At 35.2% G+C, this 18704-nt stretch overlaps 2 protein-coding genes across 2 annotated transcripts; both read right to left on the reverse strand.

Moving 5' to 3' along the window:
- Positions 1–3075: 3075 nt before the first annotated feature.
- LOC149501004 (uncharacterized) lies at positions 3076–5195 on the reverse strand. The gene has a single exon (XM_089734870.1). The coding sequence runs from the start codon at positions 4994–4996 to the stop codon at positions 3542–3544; it is 1455 nt and encodes a 484-aa protein (XP_089590996.1). The 5' UTR covers positions 4997–5195; the 3' UTR covers positions 3076–3541.
- LOC149501005 (uncharacterized) lies at positions 3076–10493 on the reverse strand. The gene has a single exon (XM_089734873.1). It carries the CDS (start codon positions 10491–10493, stop codon positions 9627–9629), a length of 867 nt encoding a protein of 288 aa, XP_089590999.1. The 3' UTR covers positions 3076–9626.
- Positions 10494–18704: the final 8211 nt, after the last annotated feature.

Here is an 18704-nt window from a genome sequence, read left to right on the forward strand (position 1 = left end):
AGTACGTGTAGTTGTAAAATTTTATGAATGGCGACTTCTGAACAAAAAAAAAAGGATTTGATCGACGAACCTTCCGCCTTCTGTGTTAAGTGAAATCAATTTTACGCTCCCGAGCCGTTGCATAAAACCGAATTCAAATACAAACAAGACACCGTAACCAACACATGTCAATAGCAAAATTCAGCATTGTAATCCGCCAAATAAATAATACGAATGAACGCCTCAGGAGAATCGCTAGATAATTCGATGTCATGTACGATTTAAACATCATTTAAAACCGTTGTTAAGAAGTCTTCTGAAAATGCTATGTTATTTGAAATATAATATAATCAGTGCTAGATATACAGAAAGAGAGAAATACAGAAAGAGTCCCAACCTTTTTCTCCTACCTATGCTGAAAGCCTTGAGAGGCTATATCAGCGTTACCCTAGCGTGTAGGTGAGCTCTCGGGACTCAAACCGGAAGTGTTACTAACACTGGCCCTAACAGGAGCAGTGCTTCGCAAGATCTATCAGAATCACCGGATCGGAAATGCAACCTACAGAGAAGATCCGGCGAGAAACTCAGTGGTCTGTGTCTATGGGTTAATTTGCTCGCCGAGCCCTTCGTCGCAAGCGACGGGTTCGGCGAGGACGGTGACCGGTGCTTGAGGTACCCAAAAGCACCGTAAATGAATCAGGAGGATCCGTAATGACGTTTTTAGGGGGAAATGGACTGTTTACCATTCGATCCACAGGATCGGGTATGTAAAGTCCCAGCGACACTTAAAGTAAGACATGGTAATAGCTACTGACAGCCAAATATAAGTTTGATGAATTCAATACAAAAAACGTTAAATTATAATATTGCCAACCTTATTAGGCAATTGATATTGTATAAGTTTCCTATACACATTAAATATATATTTTAATTGAGACTACTGCAATAACCTATTTTATTTTTCAACTTTCTTGAAGTAGGTATTTATGGATTTACCTTTTATCTTTAAAGTACATAATAATATAATCTGTTGACATAAAATGAGTAACAATCAAATTAGTACCGATTGCCAATTACAAATAATTGCGATTATAATTATCAAACAATACAAACTGATAGTAATTTATTGTTATCACGCACCATTATCGTCATTGTGTTGTATAAAAGCAGGCACTTAAAATTAAAAGATAAAATCAATTCATATCAAAACAACATCTACTAGTTGCGAATCAGAATTGTATTATGTACATTTTGAAAAACTACTGCAGTAGTCATGAATAACTTTAATGAATAAAACTCAAATCACAGAACATAAATGGTTTACAAAAATTTGGCGACAGAGTGTCTGCAGCGGATAATGCTCCTTTAAATGGCAACACATAAATATTCCTAAATCATTTTGCCACTACAAATCCTTATTGAAGGCGCGATGCCTTGACGTGGGTCTTCTTTCCGGTCTCAACACACATAAAGAAGGCAATTATAAGAATTAACATCGCCTTGCTTCTCCTATGCAAGGCCCTCCACGAGCTTCCGAAATTCAAAGAATTGAAAAGGATTGCAGATTATCGATTTTTTTAATATAAAAGATGTCTGAGTATGAGTTTCTGTTCTTGCTGAGAAGTTCTTGTTGAGATTAATAAAAAACCAACGACAGGGAGTATAAATTAGGACGATTTTTCTGTAGGAATGGTTCGTTTTGTAAAAAGGCGATCTTTTTATTACGTATGCCACGATGTCCAGTCTGTTTGTGTCAGGAAGGAGACCCCCCGCGGAAAATGAATTAATTCGCCATTTTATTATTCCGAAAAAACTTAACAATTTATTTAAGTCGTTTCTTTTGTATATTTTTCAATGAGCAGTTTTGTTGATTTATTTGAAGTTTTATATTCGTGAATTTAATACTCCCTAATCCATACTGATTTAATTATGAATTGTACCAATACGAAATTTACTCTGTTGTTCTCGCGATCAAACTATTGAACCGATTTTAATGAAATTCAGTGTGAAAATAGTTTGAACATTTTATCTCACTCCAGAGCATGGGGCTCACTCAGCTTACGCGGTATAAAGAGGGAGAACCTGCGAACAGAAATCTATTTTAAATGGTTAAGATAGTACAAGAAACAAAAACGTTAAACTCGTGTGTGTGTTTGTCACTTAGGTAGTCGTAGGTTGAGATTCATTTAATACCGATATAAAAGTATATACGTGTTTGCAATCTAAAGTAATTTGAACTTAATATCAAAAGTGCTCACGAGTACTCACGGTTTTTTTTTTTTTATTGCCCTTGTAGGCAGACGGACATACGGCCCACCTAACGGTGAGTGGTTACCGTCGCCCATGGACTTCAGCAATGCCAGGGGCAGAGCCAAGCCGCTGCCTACCGCAAATTAGGTAACTGCCGTTAACTGGCAATGCCTGATGGGCAATTCCATAATGAAAAAAAGGTAGGATTTTTACGGCTTAGTCTCGCTCGTTACTTAAAGACTGAACCGTAAAGACTAAGCCGTAAATATTTAGCGAATACTTGACACAACTAAATTATATTTACGACCTGTGAAAAACAACGAAAAAGCGATTTAATTTTATGATAATCATATTACGATGGTAATACAGAATTAGCAGAAAAAACATTCCGTAGACAGACAATGGAAGTATTGAATACCCAAAGTACAAAACGCCGAAATTAATCATAACTTAATCACAGCTATTTTGAACAGCACAACAGCTACGCTGTCTAAAGTAACCATGGCTTCCCATCAGCTTGGGTCGTGATAAAAGTAATTAATCACCGTGGACCCGAGCCAAAGTGACCATTAGCGGGTGCTGACTCACTCCGGTGCCGGTGGTCGCTTCACAGATAAATGCGTCGCCTCAATGGACTACTTGTTAAATACTGTTTAGGTGGATTATCCTGCGCGATACTGAAATATCAGATTGGTCGCGTTGACTCAACAACGCTTTTTCATTAGGGACTTTTATGTGAAAAGCACTTTTAACACCCACTGCTTTAAAAAAAAATACTTAAATTTTTTTTTGGAATTCCAAAAATGGGTGTTACGCGGTGAGCGGTTTTGTAGTTTTAAAAAAAACTTTATTTTAATATACACTGAATTTATTTATCCTTTACAAAAATCTGATGTTACACGGACAGAGTTACGATGTTATGAGCTTGAAGATTCATGACGAACTCCTAAGTTTCAAGGAGAAAGAGAATTTATACATGAATAGTATTTACTAAACAATTAGTAAATGAGTCATTTAGACTATGAACCGTATTGGTAAACATATTTAGAATCCGTAAGGACACAATTAGTAAATGACGGAATTTTACAGATGTGAAAGAAATACAATATTAACTAATGTTCTAATTCCAAATGAAGATCTGATGTAAAGTAAACAATATACATATGATTTAGTAACATGAGGAAATAAGTATGTTATATAGTAACAATGATTTAGAACTTAAGAACTAAGAGTTAGAGTACATTATGTGTTTATGAGAATTGATATATGACTTAGGTACTAGTGTGAGGGGCATAACATAACACCTCCCCCCTTAAAACAAAGGTTGAGCGTTGGTGCTCGAACTTTGAGAATTAGGATTTTCTGGATTTTCGATGTCATCTTCGTCTTCGGAGATGCACGATGTAGGATGACCGATGTTGGTCATTGGAATTGAAATTTGTGTATTTCTTCTTCTTGAAGAATTATCAAAGCAATTGTTGAAAATCTGGATACATCCGCTATTTGACCTTCTTCGGGTCGCAAATGAACATGGAAAATTCTTGAAGACTTTGTATAAGATGTATGTAAGCATTGTGATTCCGATCGAGAAATAGATCCATGAAAAACTTGATTCATGTTTCTTCATGAAATTTTGTGTTTTGATTTTCTTAATTTCCTCTGAATATTTGTCAATATGGTGCTTGATTTGTTGTAATGAGTCCAACGGGATCTCATTGATTGGAATTGGAATTAGATGTGGTATTTCAACATTTTTTAATTCTTGGAAACAATCGTCAGTTGTTATATCCGGTGTGACGATTGGATATGTGATGTTTTCATTTGATGATTTAAATGCTGTGAGCGTGCTGTAGCCAGTATGGAGCTTGCAAGATGCTGGCAGCGTTATGATTCCTGATCCATAGAGTTTGTGGTTCGACACTTCACCATTACATTGAATTACACATTGAGTTTCTGTGCTTAATACGTAGAGCCATTTATTACTTTTTAACTGTTGAAACGTTGCTATTTCCGCAGGAAATGATGTGACAGTGCATGATTTAGGAATTGATTTTGATTTTGTTAGCAGGACTTCAAGTTCACATATTGGTCTTGAAGTAGATTCATAGACGACCATATTTTTGCATAACCGTTGTCTTGATGCGAAATTGTTGCAGTTTTCCAACGAACTTGTAGAAATATACTTTTCTTGATTTTGATTAGTGGCTAAGAATATATGCTCTGGTAGGATGGTGGAGTGATATGAGGAATTATGATGTTGTACAGGGATTGAATAAATATGATATAATTTAAAATTATCGTTTGTAACTAAGGGAAATTCTAAGATGTATACGAGGCGATTTGAGTAAACATAAGCTGATAAGGTAGAAGAATCTAATAAGGTATGAATATTATCTAATGTTACGGATGTGACTAAGCGTTTATTTGTTCTAACATGATTTGACAATAGAAGCTCTTCGTAAAGACGCTTGAGAGAAATTATCGATGGGTGAACAGTATTTGATTTAGCAAAAAGAATACTAGTTAGACAATCGTTTATATCGTTTTCTAAGTTAGTTACTAATTCTAGAATTTGCAGGGAAATTGTGGAAATTTCTTCACTTATTTTAATATCGAATACAGTATTCTTTGTAGTGTTAATATACTCGTTTAGACGATTAATATTTTCATTGATAATTTGTTGGTCGTATGTGATTTTGAATATAGATTCATTAAAGTTTTTAATTGTAGAAGATGTAATTTGTAATTGTTTTTGCATTAGATTCATTACATCTAATTCTCGTTTTTCTAAAGAATTGATGCATTCATTATAATGTTCAGCATCCTGTGCATCAGGTGTACCGATTAACCATTTCAGAACAGAGCTAAGGCCATCAAACAATTCTCGTTTGATTCGTGAATTTTTGCCTAAGTAAAGGTTTAATTCCGAAAGTCGGTTTTCGATTATAACGATTTTGTATAGAATGTTGAATAAATTTGTAAATTTTGTAAATGTGTAGGTATATAAACATTTTAGAAATCGAACAAATAATAAAACTAATATAAGGATTTGGTAGGGATTGTATAAAATAATTTGTATTTTGGATGGCTGTAAATTGGCCTATCCTGTAAAGAAATATTTCTAACTTAAAAATAGAATATGAAATATAGTATACTATAATTTTAACATAAATGAATGAATTTTGAAATATTAGAATTTAGGATGAATTATCGTTATTAGGATAAGGTCTAAGACGATTTGAGTGAACTAATTGGGTTTTTCCACCCTTTTTAATTAGGAAATTTTCATTGAAGCCAACGCGAACTATTTCATATGGGCCTTCCCATTTAGGATCTAGATTGTTAGGATTAGGAACTTTTAGCATAACTTTATGACCTATTTTATATTCTACAGAATTCTTAATTTGATTGTCATAGCGTTCTTTCGCTTTTTCTTTCATCTTTTCTAGATTTTGTAAAGCGGTTTCTCTAGAGACCTTTAAACGTTCGTTTAAGTCTTTTAAATAATCGCAAGCTGTGTAATCAGAGATTGGTTTTAGAGAGTAGAATGGACGAGGCTTAAAACCAAATAAGAGTTCATGAGGAGTATAACCCGTGGAAGAGTTAACTGAGGTATTATGACATAAAATAGCGAGAGGGATGATTTGATCCCAATTTTTATGACGACGATTGCAATACATGCGTATATGATCTCGAAGAGTCGCATGGAATCGTTCGAGAGCGCCATTTGTTTGAGGATGATATGCTGTATTGAATGTGTGATTACATCCGAGAAATTTTGTTAGTTGTTTAAGAACGTTATTGGTAAATTCGGTACCTTGGTCCGAATGAAAACGCTTTGGAACACCGAAGTGTTGGCAGAAATGTAAGATTTGTTTAGCAATAGTGACTGCTTCTTTGTCAGGAATAGGATATGCTTGAACAAATCTTGTGAGATCGTCTTGCAACGTTATGACATATTTATTATTATTATCACTAATTTCTGAATATGAGACTAAATCCATTGATATACGCTCAAATGGTTCAGTAGATTGAGAGGTTATGACCATAGGTGCTTTAAAAGACTTACGTTGAATTTTATTTCGTTGGCAAACGACGCATGATTCTATGTATTCTTTAATGTCGTTTGTCATTCCTTTCCAGAAATATTCATCACGAATTTTCCTGGTTGTTTCTAAGATTCCACGATGTCCTGATAGAGGTTCATCGTGATAGGTTTTTAGAATATTAAGAATTTCTTCGGGTTTAGGATAAGATATTTTATTTTCACAAATTATAATTTTACAATTGTATGATTCAGCGATGTATGAAGATATATAAAGTTGTTCGTTGATTTCTAGTTTACACGTATTATCATTTTTAAGATCTGGAACGTACAATGTATCAATTTCATGTTTTTGGAGACATGAGAGAAGAGATTTAAAATAACTTTCAGAATCCCAAGGGTCGAAGTGTCTGGGTCTAGTGCATGTAAAGAATAAATTTTGATTATGATTTGAATTTAACAAATGTACTTCGTATAGAGATTTTTGATTTTCTAAAAATGATTCAGTTTGTGAACATAAACTGATAGCTTCATGAAATAGATTATTTTGTGAAGGCAGTTCACATGACATAGGAATAAATATATTTTTGTGCTTAACATCTAACAATTGATCTGGAGACATTTTAGTAAAAGAAGTATTTATATTGGTACGATCTAAGGATTTGTAATGTTCAAAATTTATTTGTAGATAATCGTCTTGATCATCTTGACTTAAATCTATAACGTTAGAGTTCATAATAGCTGGACGAGACAGAGCGTCCGCATTAGTATTCATTTTTCCTGCTTTATAAACTATCTCGTACTCGTATTCTTCGAGCTTGAGACGCCATCTTACGAGACGACTGCCTGGATCTTTGATTGAAAATAATCACGTCAGAGGTTTGTGGTCAGTAACGATTTTGAATCTTCTTCCGAAGAGATAAGGTCTGAAATGCTTAACTGCCCACACTATGGCAAGCAACTCTCTTTCGATAGTTGAATAATTAGACTCGGCTTTATTTAAAGTACGTGAGGCATATGCGATTGGCAAATCTTTGCCAATATCTCCTTGTGAGAGGATAGCACCAATAGCATGTAACGATGCATCGGTGGTTAACACGAAATCTTTGTTGAAATCGGGGTATTGAAGAATTGGAGTCATGGTTAAAATTTCTTTACATTTATCGAATGCCGACTGTTGATCTTTACTCCATATAAATGGAGCATCTTTCTTGAGTAAGCTCGTTAAAGGTTTAGTGATTTTGCTAAAGTTAGGTATAAATCTACGATAGTATCCTGCGAGACCTAGGAATGATTTTATATCTTTACACGATTTGGGGATAGGAAAGTTTTTAACTGCTGAAACCTTTTCTGGATTTGGTTTCACGCCTTGATTTGTGATGATATGACCTAGATAGGCAACTTCTTTGCGCATAAATTCACACTTGTCGGGTTGAATTTTGAGACCATATTTACGGAGTCGTTCTAAGACTTCAGTTAGTTTTTGTTCATGTTCCTGAAGACTAGAAGCAAAAACGACTATATCATCTAAGTACACAAAACAACGCTCTCCCTGCAATCCGTACAGAACGCTATCCATAGCGCGTTGGAAAGTAGCTGGAGCATTTTTGAGTCCAAAGGGCATTCTTAAAAATTCATAGTGACCATAAGGAGTACTGAATGCTGTCTTAGGAATATCCTTTTCATCAAGTTCAATTTGGTGAAAACCTGATGCTAAATCTAGGGTAGTAAAATAAATAGAATGACCTAACTTGTCTAGGATATCGGTGATGTTTGGCAAAGGGTAACTATCTCCAATAGTGATTTCGTTTAATTTCCTGTAGTCTATAACTACACGCCATTTCTGTTTTCCAGAAGCGTCAGACTTTTTAGGGACAACCCAAATGGGGCTACTCCAAGGAGATGAACTAGGTTGAATAATTTTTTGGTCTAGCATTTTTTCAACTTGAGATTTTACCTCTTTTTGATGAACAAAAGGAAACCTATACGTTTTGGTGTTAATCGGAATGTCAGAAGTAGTAGGAATTGAATGTTTTGTATTGTTACTAAAAGACAGAGGTTCGTCTTCTAAATAAAAGATATCTGAAAATTTTGAAATAATTTTGTCTAGAGAATTTAGTTCTTCGTTATTTAAATGGTCAGTTCTCACGAGTTGACGAACTTTATCTCGTTTATCGTGGACGCCATTATTTAATGAGTTTGTGAAGTTTATTTGTGAATTAGCATTATTTGAGTTATTAAATTAATGATAACGATTTAGTTTCTACTAATGGTAATGATGTGATCGTCTTATCACGGTCCCTTGAGTTGACACAAGTTATGAGGAATCTTCCATTGGAAACTGAGATAAGTGCATTCGGTATGGTCAACTCTTTGTCTAGGGATTGTTTTTCGACGAACGCGTTACCATTACATATGTCTTTTGTAAAACAAGCTATGACAGTTTCAGATCGCTTTCCTAGAACTTGTTTACAATCCGACGGTGACTCATCTGTATCACCGAGAGTTGTTAACTTGTAATTTTTGTCTTTAAGACGCATGGTCTTAGATTGAACATAAATTGTAGCATTGAATTTGTTCATAAAATCGTTACCTAAAATACCATCTACACTGATATTTAAGTTAGCAACGTGAAATTTGAATTTTGATAGATTATCGAGGGACAGTTGTGCTGTACCAAAACTACGAATGGTAGAGTTAGTTCCAGATATTCCCACAATAGACACGATGTTCGATTCATCTAGAGGGGCTGTACCTATTTTGTTTCTATTAATAACAGAAATAGCAGCGCCTGTGTCGATAAGAAGGGTTACTGGTTGTCCTTCGATGTGAAACTTACAATAAAGTAGATTTTCTGGTGGTACATTGAATGATGATATTTTGTAAGTTTCTATATTAGATTGTTTTTCAGAGCTAGAAGTCGATTTTGACTGTGAATTCAAATTAATGATTTCGTTAGATTTAGGATTCGATTTAGAATTAGATTTAGTTTTTGATTTAGAATTAGAATTTGATTTTGAATTTCGTTTAGAACTCGATTTAGAATTTGATTTTGTGATTTTGTCAAGAGGTTCTGATGATTTTTGAGTTGAAAAAGCTTTAGGGTCTACAAAGATCTCGAAGTCACTGTCTTCGGTTTGAGTCGCAACGTCACTAAGTTGTCTCCGATAGACTGCTGAACTATGTGAGTTACTGTTCTCGAACTGAGGGGTGAAAATAGCTGTTTGTTCCCGATGAACTGAATTAACAACATTATTTTCTGTGACCTGAATTTGATTTTTATAGTTTAAAGCTTTTTGCTTATTGTGTTTGTTAGATTGATTCAGAACGTCGTTAGATCTAATATTGGGCTTTAAATATTCGCGGTTTCCGAAGCAGTGCCCGTGAGCTCGGCCGCCTGCGAGTTTAAATTATTAATTTTGATTGAGTTGTGATCATGTTTATTTCTTTGATTATATTGTCTCTTACGACATTCTTGAATTAAATGACCAGGCTTCTTGCAATAGTTACATGATTTTAAGGGAGTTGAAACATTATGGTTGCCAGAGTTTGGTTGTGGAGTTCGAATATGTCTGGATTGACCATGATTTTGATATGGAACTGTGCTAGGGTTCATATTAAAAAGTTTTTGTCTAGCACTGTTCATATTTCGAATTTTCTCTTCCTGTATAGCAAAATTTCCGGCGTCAGTTAGATTGTTGAAATCTCTGGTTCTAAGCATTACGCCTATGTCAGAGTTTAAGCCGTTAATAAAAACATTGAGAGCTGTTTCCTCAGCAGTAATTTTACGTCCTTCTAGGGTGTCATCGTTATATTCGATACACAGTTTTTCGATTATTTTACTTCGACAAAGATTCACGCGAAGAAAATATTCAGTAACAGTTTCTTTTGATTGTTGGAACATGGATTGTAGTTCTAACATAAGATGTCCTAACGTTTTAGTTTGAGAAAACTTTTGTATTAGGAAGCATTTTAAGTCAGACCATGTTGAAAACTGTTTGGCATGAACGTCTGATGAACTTGGCCCAGTGATTTTATTCAACGCGTATATTAAAAGAACCATTTGTTGTTGAACAGAAGCTAAACTAAACGCGGAGTCGCACGATCTGATAAATCGATACACTTGGCTAGGAGATGATGTATTAAATTCTGGAATTAATTGTAAGAGTGTAGCAATCGTAATTTCTAAAGCCATATTTTTGTTTTCTACGCTAAACATTATGAATGGCTTGATTTAAGAAAATATATGATTTAAGAAATAATGAAAAAAAAAAATCTACCAAAAGTCGCGAATTTGATTTGATTTATAATGATTTAAGATTTAAGATTTGATTTAAGATTTTGTTCAATATATATGATTTAGGAAAAAGATTTAGGATTGTGTAACAGATTAAGGATTAAGGATGAATTCAGAGCATATAAAAACCACTTACCACAGTACAATTAAAATTAGATTCTGCATGTGGGCTCTCGTCTGTTCGGCGAAGTTATTTCAAAAGCCTTCAGCTACCGTGCTTGATTCACGTCGTCTTGCGGTTGCTGGCTGCTGCTGGGCGATGTGTGTCCCGTAGTTGCTGCTGCTGCTGTTGCTTGGCGATGTGAGTTCCGTCGCGATGCGGTGATGCACGTTAAAACTTCGTCTTGGCGATATTTCTATGCGGAATCCTACCGACTGCGCCAAATTTGTTACGCGGTGAGCGGTTTTGTAGTTTTAAAAAAAACTTTATTTTAATATACACTGAATTTATTTATCCTTTACAAAAATCTGATGTTACACGGACAGAGTTACGATGTTATGAGCTTGAAGATTGATGACGAACTCCTAAGTTTCAAGGAGAAAGAGAATTTATACATGAATAGTATTTACTAAACAATTAGTAAATGAGTCATTTAGACTATGAACCGTATTGGTAAACATATTTAGAATCCGTAAGGACACAATTAGTAAATGACGGAATTTTACAGATGTGAAAGAAATACAATATTAACTAATGTTCTAATTCCAAATGAAGATCTGATGTAAAGTAAACAATATACATATGATTTAGTAACATGAGGAAATAAGTATGTTATATAGTAACAATGATTTAGAACTTAAGAACTAAGAGTTAGAGTACATTATGTGTTTATGAGAATTGATATATGACTTAGGTACTAGTGTGAGAGGCATAACATAACATGGGAATATTCATAATAGAGTTACGCATATTTAGTTTTGTTACTAAATTTTAATACATTCTGATTTTTATTGTGAGTTGAATTTAATTTTTATACTTGGCAGTAAATTAAGACCATTTTTACAACTATCCTTCCGCTCACAGCTTCGCTTGTGATCACTACACTTTATAGACGAGGGAATTCTTAGAATAAGGCTGAAAAGTAGCATATATGTTCCTAGGGTTCCAACTATTTCCATACAGATTTTCGTATACAGCAATTCAATGCTTTGGGCGTGAAAACACAATAGACAAAGTTTCTTTCGTAACATCAAAAGCAGAGAACTAAATTTCAAAAATCTTTATGTGCTAATAGGCATTTTTTGCAACACCAGATTTTTGTAAAATAATTCCTATATTCTACTCGAAATTCAACTCGGTCTATCTGTGAGAAATAACTGGTAATCCGTTCCGAGATTCCGGAGAAGTGCCCGAACAAACAAACAGATAGAAGATAATTCTAAAAATCTCTGGTTTATCTTGTTACTTGTCTTTTTATATTTTCCATTCTACTCTTTGAATATAATAGAATCATTTCTTCAATTACTATTACTTTTCTTCGATGTACACGGGGATTCTACTCTTTTATATCATATTTATTACCCGAGTTCTACAAAAACTCTCGTAATTTATAAAAAATGAACAACAGCCAGACTGATGTCTATCGAGAGTTACGGTCAAGAAAATTTATTGGTCAAATCTATGACAAAATAAATCAATAGCTAATGTGTGGTATCCATTAATTGGCGCCATTTGACGTCTCTTTCACAACAATCAGCGGGGCACCATATTGCGACGGCTGCCGGAAGTACGTCGATATTGACAACTCTATTCCTGGTTTCCTTCTCGTCTGTATGTATAAGCTTTATTTGAAGTGTGTACATAATCAATGACTAAAGTAATACCAAAACATGAGATGACCTCTGAAAAAATTTAACAATTAACAAAAAATCTAATAACGTTATAATAACGTTAACTCATTAATACTTGTATAACGTCATTTTAGGCTAAATGGTACGACGATTTAAAACAACGATTAGCCACATGTGGATTGTGATTGATGTAAAAAATATTAGAATTATACTATATTTATCTAGGCTCTAGATTTAGAGATCCATCTATTAACCTATATCAATATTATAATTTTATTAGATGTATGAACATTGTTGAAAAAACCTTTACGAATTTAAAATCTTCGAATCTGCGCCAAAACAACTTTAATCTATTTCCATGATAATGGCCGTTCTCTTAATAAAACAATTTTGTCCAACCTTCAATAGCATACGTATGTCTCAATCTAAAAGTTAATAGTTGTTCTAAAAGTTCTTTACCTGACGTTATCTGCAGGGGATGCTAAATCAGAAAATCGATATTGGAACGGACCGCGGGACATTACCGGTCGTGCTGACCCAACTTCACTCATACAATTTTATCTTCGACGAAGTTAGGTATCTTAATTTAACCGAGTTTGTTCCTGTTTGAAAATGTCTGATAATAACGATGTTTTAGGGGATAACTATTCAGTGGGAAAGAACTCTTTGTAGCTTTGGATTTGGATTCTGATGCTTAAAGAATTTTTACTGATAGAGAATTTGTGATACAACAACGAATTTGCTGAGGTGCCGTCTTGCCCATTTTCATAATTAACCATTCGTATATTTAAAAGTAAAATTATTATTATTATTATTTTTTTATTGCTTAGCTGTGTGGACGAGCTCACAGCCCACCTGATGTTAAGTGGTTACTGGAGCCCATAGACATCTACAACGTAAATGCGTCACACACCTTGAGATATAGTTCTAAGGTCTCAGTATAGTCACAACGGCTGCCCCACCCTTCAAACCGAAACGCATTACTGCTTCACGGCAGAAATAGGCGGGGCGGTGGTACCTACCCGTGCGGACTCACAAGAGGTCCTACCACCAGTAATTACAATGTGAGGTCGAGACTTCGTTCATAGGTCTCAATATCGGGGCGGCTATCACTTTATGATCCCTAAGTTACGTAGCCGCTTAACTTAGTTTAACCAGTGCAAATGTTTAACGATACTAAAAAATTATAGTGCTCTTAGTTTTCATTAATTTTCTTTCTTTTCATTTTATTCATATAAAAACATATTTTCATGATTAACTATATGATTTTAAGCGGTATATAAAAATAAAAAGTTGACTTGAAATGTACATAACTAATACTTTTAACGTAGTAAAATAAAACGTAATAAAGTTAAAATATTTTACAATACGTTGTAGAACCTAATCCTTAATTAGCTAAACTTAATTCTTATCGATAATTTTAAACAGTAAATCGGTCAAATGGCAGACAAACCAAAACACCTATTAATCATTGTATAGCACGGCACTTGTCGTAAATAAGAATATAAAAATAGAGAGAAATACAAAAAGCCTAATAAAATCAAGTAAGTGTATACTAATAATAAATTCCTGTGATGCCACTGTATGGCGATTCCTTTGATTGGAAGCCGATTTATTGTGCGGAAAGGCCGTTACTACGTAATATTTCCGGTAGACACAGTTCATTTTCCCTTTTTTACAGAAAAAAAGGGCGCGATACGTCTTAATCGAAGTCGATGAGGGTGAACGTAGCGCCTAAAAAACGTGGGGACCCAAGTTTATTTGAGAATATTGCGTACATTGTTTTTATTCAACATTTGTAATTTATTTGTTGCAACATAATTGAATACGTACTTTTGCTAAGTGATTTAATAGAATTTAATTTGAAACTTTCATTTATATAAATTAACCGTTTAACTGAAACTATTCTTGTTTTTATTTTTATTGTTATAGGACATGAGTTAAGGCAATCAAAACTGTAGAACTATTTATAATAAATTTTAGATAGACAATAGATATAAATAATAAAATTATAATACAAAAATTTAAATTTTAATTAAATTATATTAAAATAGTTAATCTATTACTCAGACTTTTATTTATTGATTGGAACAAAAAAACCATTGCGAATTGCCGTGATGTGCCCACATTTCTCAAAAAAGCTCGTAAGTTGTTTTGATTATTGAACCACAGAAGATACATTACTTATACAAACATGAACTGATTAGGAACAGAATTTTGTCCCAGAGAATCGAGACGTGACCCCAAAACGCGCGCATCCGCCGACGATGAAATATGCGAGGGTATTTCCGACACCGGCCAGTAGCTACTTGATTTAGCGGAAAGTCAGATAAAACCTAATGCGCACAACAAAAAATATATCACAATACCAACGCCATAAATATGACGGCCTGTCGTAAACCTTTATGTCTGTGCGTTGTAGCTGGCACGTGAAAAATGGCCCCTGTGATACATATACGAAAACTAAAACCATTTTTCTATAAATCACGAAAACTAGTGGTGTTTTCTCGATACAAGGCATAAAGCCCGCTTCATAAACTTTCTTATTATAGATCGAATGTAAACATAGGCTAGCAGTTTAGATCAAAAAATCAAATGCTACGATAATTCGACGCTGGTAGCTTGTTATTCTGTGCAGAAGCGCCAAATGGTCGGTATTAGGTACTTTCGAAAAATGATCAAACTCGATAAAGACAAATTCCAAGTTAATCTGTATGATGTGACGACGGCTAATAACAAAAATGAACTCGATGCGGCGCTTCAGGAAGTGAGTTATTAATATTCGTTAGATATACAACATAACGTGTTTATTAGAGAAGCGGTAATAAATCGCGGGTGGTGGCGCGAGGGCGCAGGGTTACCCGCAAAATGGCTCGTACGCGTGCCGGGCGAACGCTAACGATGTTCTCCAGATCCTAGAACGATGTTCACTGACTTTGATTTACTTATAGGATTATTGACAATATGCCGGAACGCTAAATGAATATTAAAATTTATTTAAGACTTATTAATCGTGTGAATTTAAATTTATGTTTACACTTTTTTTTGGCTTAGATGGGTGCACTAACTCACAGCCCACCTCGTGTGAAGTAGTTACTGGAGCCCATAGACATCTACAACGTAATGCGCCACCACCTTGAGATATAAGTTCTAAGGTCTCAGTATAGTTACAACGGCTGCCCCAGCCCCATTATTTCATTGTCCCACTAGAAAATAGAGTGGTTCTAAATTCTAGAACGTATACCTAGTCTTGCCATAAATACTAGGACAAAGGAAAAAAAAATTCTATTGCAAATAACATTTATTACTTTTGCAGTGTGTTAGTTTAATACATAAATATAAAACAATTTAAAGTATAAAAAGCTTATTCGAAGTGGTCTCCATTGGCTGCAATACAGTCCTTTAAACGTTGAGGCCAGTTATCAATAGAAGCACGCACTCTTTCCATGGGAAAAATTTTCACTGCCAATCGTACGGATTGTTTTAGGGACTCCAAATTATCATGGCGTTTAGAGCCAGCCGTACTCTCTAAAACTGACCATAAATCATAAACTAGCGGATTAAGATCGGGACCAGACGACGGCCAGTCTTCAGCTCTGATGAAGTCCGAAATGTTCGTTTCCAACCAAGACTGCGTAGACCGAGCTTTATGACCTGGCGCTGAGTCTTGCTGCAAGGACCATTCTTGATTATTGAACATGGTGTTGTTAAGGGGCTTCACTACCTTCTCAAGAATGGTATCTTGATACACTTGTGCCGATGTTTTGATACCGTTTTCACAAAAGTATGGCTCAGTCACTCCTTCATAGCTAATACCCCACCAAACCATCACTGAAGTCGGATAGTGCCCACGTTGAACTCTGTCGACTAATTGGGAAGCTTCCTTAGAGCTTTGAGCATAAATACGGTCATTTTGTTTGTTAAAATGTTGCTCAATTGTAAAAATTTTCTCATCCGTAAACAAAAAATTTCTATGATCTCCCTTTGCGTACCGCTTCAGTAGTTGTTTCGATTTTACCACCCTATTCTCTTTTAAATTATCAGTTAAGAAATGACCAGTATGTCTCTTATAGGCTGCAAGTCCTAAGACATCTTTTAAAATATGCGACATGGTTCTAGGTGTTATCTTCACGAACGGACGATTCTTCGTACGAACACTACGTGGACGGCCAGATCTTTTTCTGTCACAAACAGAGGAGGTCTCATTGCACCTATTATTAGCCCGGTACACAAACATTTTACTAATACCAAGCGTATGGAGAGTTTTAAAAATTGCATTTGGCTCCATACTTACGTATTTTTCGTACAAACACTACGTGGACGGCCAGATTTTTTTCTGTCACAAACAGAGGAGGTCTCATTGCACCTATTAATAGCCCGGTACACAAACATTTTACTAATACCAAGCGTATGGAGAGTTTTAAAAATTGCCTTTGGCTCCATACTTACTTTGTGTAATGCAATCACAGTGATTCGGTTCTCTTTATCACCCCACTCCATTTTAATATCGCAAAATATTGTACAATGTATTGGCGCCAAAATGAGAAAACTCAATTAGCAATCATATAAAAATGACAGATTCCAAATTCAAATGTAATATTTTGTTTATTTTTAATTGTAACAGTATTTATGGCCAGACTAAGTATAGTTTTTTTCGTGGATTCATGAAGTATAATGTACAATTTACCAGGTGCAATGATGGGATCCGTTATCGCAGTTTCGACTCGACTGCGCCCTGACCGCTAACGCCCCGCGCTCGTCCATCATAACGATATTAACGCTTACATCGACAATATTGTATTTCATAATATTATTACTTCGTTCTTTTGGGCCGCACTGAATTAGGACTTACACTATAAAAACCAAAGCGAAACGAAAACAAAATTAAGTGACATTGATTAGTCATGAATTTGTAGTAGGTATATCCCGTTTTTTATTCAGTGCTTAGATGGTTGGACGAGCTCACGGCCCACCTGATGTTAAGTGGTTACCGGAGCCCATAGACATCTAGAACGTAAATGCGCCACCCACCTTGAGATATAAGTTCTAAGGTCTCAAGTATAGTTACAACGGCTGCCCCACCCTTCAAACCGAAACGCATTACTGCTTCACGACAGAAATAGGCAGGGCCGTGGTACCTACCCGCGCGGACTCACAAGACGTCCTACCATCAGCACCGCGCAACTTATAATTATGCGGGTTTGATTTTTATTACACGATGTTATGCCTTAGAAGTCAATCGTGAATAATTGTTAAGTACGTATTTCATTAGAAAATTGGTACCAGCCAGCGGGATTCGAACACTAACTGATGTATCGCTTGATACGATTGCACCGGCCGTCTTATCCGTTAGGCGACTTAAACACGGCGATGTTTTAGGATGTAAGAATACTATACAGATAGATGAAGACCATTTCGATGGAGTGAATTCAAAAAAAAAAGTTGAGTCTGTGTCGATATCTGAATAGTCGAACGAACAGAGCGACGTGTTGTAGAAAAACAAATTGGGGGTTCCACGTGTGTCCTCTAACCGGCATCCGAAAGGCTGTATTTGTTGTGTATCGTACTAATCGGCTTAACCGCTACATTCAATCGCTCCCATCTATTGGGCCTTTCAACTGACATAATCGAAGGCGTTTCGAGAATTTATAGGAATTAATTCCCAGTTTGTTTGGCGCATTGTCGAGCTACCGACAACTCAGGCCATTGTGTAGAGTGTTATTATTTATTTAATAAACGGCGACAATTTCTTTGTTAAAATGTTTTCAATTAATGCTCAACGGAGGCGTTGAATTGAGCTCTTTGAAAAATTGCCAGTTGATATTACAGATCTATGGGGTATTCACACAAGATTAAGAATTCCTGACAGATGAGGCAATTTAAATTAAGATAAAGAAAATTTGAAGTACTAGTTGACCCGGCAGATTTCGTAGTGCCTCAATCGAAAAATAAAAGACCTAAACTTTTATAAAATAAACTTAAAACAAACAAAAGGAATCCGTCCGACGCGACGGTTGACACATCAAAAGGAAAACAAAATTCTTATTTTTATTTAATTCCGAGCATTTTCATATTTATGTACTTTTTAAACCTTCTCTGGACTTCCACAAATAATTCAAGACCAAAATTAGGCAAATCGGTAGAGCCGTTCTCGAGTTTTAGCGAGACTAACGAACAGCAATTCATTTTTATATGTACCTATATATATTTTTTTTTATATTTTTTTTATTGCCCATGTAGGCAGACGAGCATACGGCCCACCTGATGGTGAGTGGTTACCGTCGCCCATGGACTTCAGCAATGCCAGGGGCAGAGCCAAGCCGCTGCCTAAGTCAATAATAA

This window comes from Bombyx mandarina, chromosome 18 (assembly GCF_030267445.1).
Source record: "Bombyx mandarina strain Sakado chromosome 18, ASM3026744v2".
NCBI classification, from domain to species: Eukaryota; Metazoa; Arthropoda; class Insecta; order Lepidoptera; family Bombycidae; genus Bombyx; species Bombyx mandarina.

What these genes read in the sequence shown, in the direction of transcription:
- LOC149501005 (XM_089734873.1), bottom strand. Translation starts at nt 10,493, where the DNA reads ATGTTTAGCGTAGAAAACAAAAATATGGCTTTAGAAATTACGATTGCT.
- LOC149501004 (XM_089734870.1), bottom strand. Translation starts at nt 4,996, where the DNA reads ATGAATCTAATGCAAAAACAATTACAAATTACATCTTCTACAATTAAA.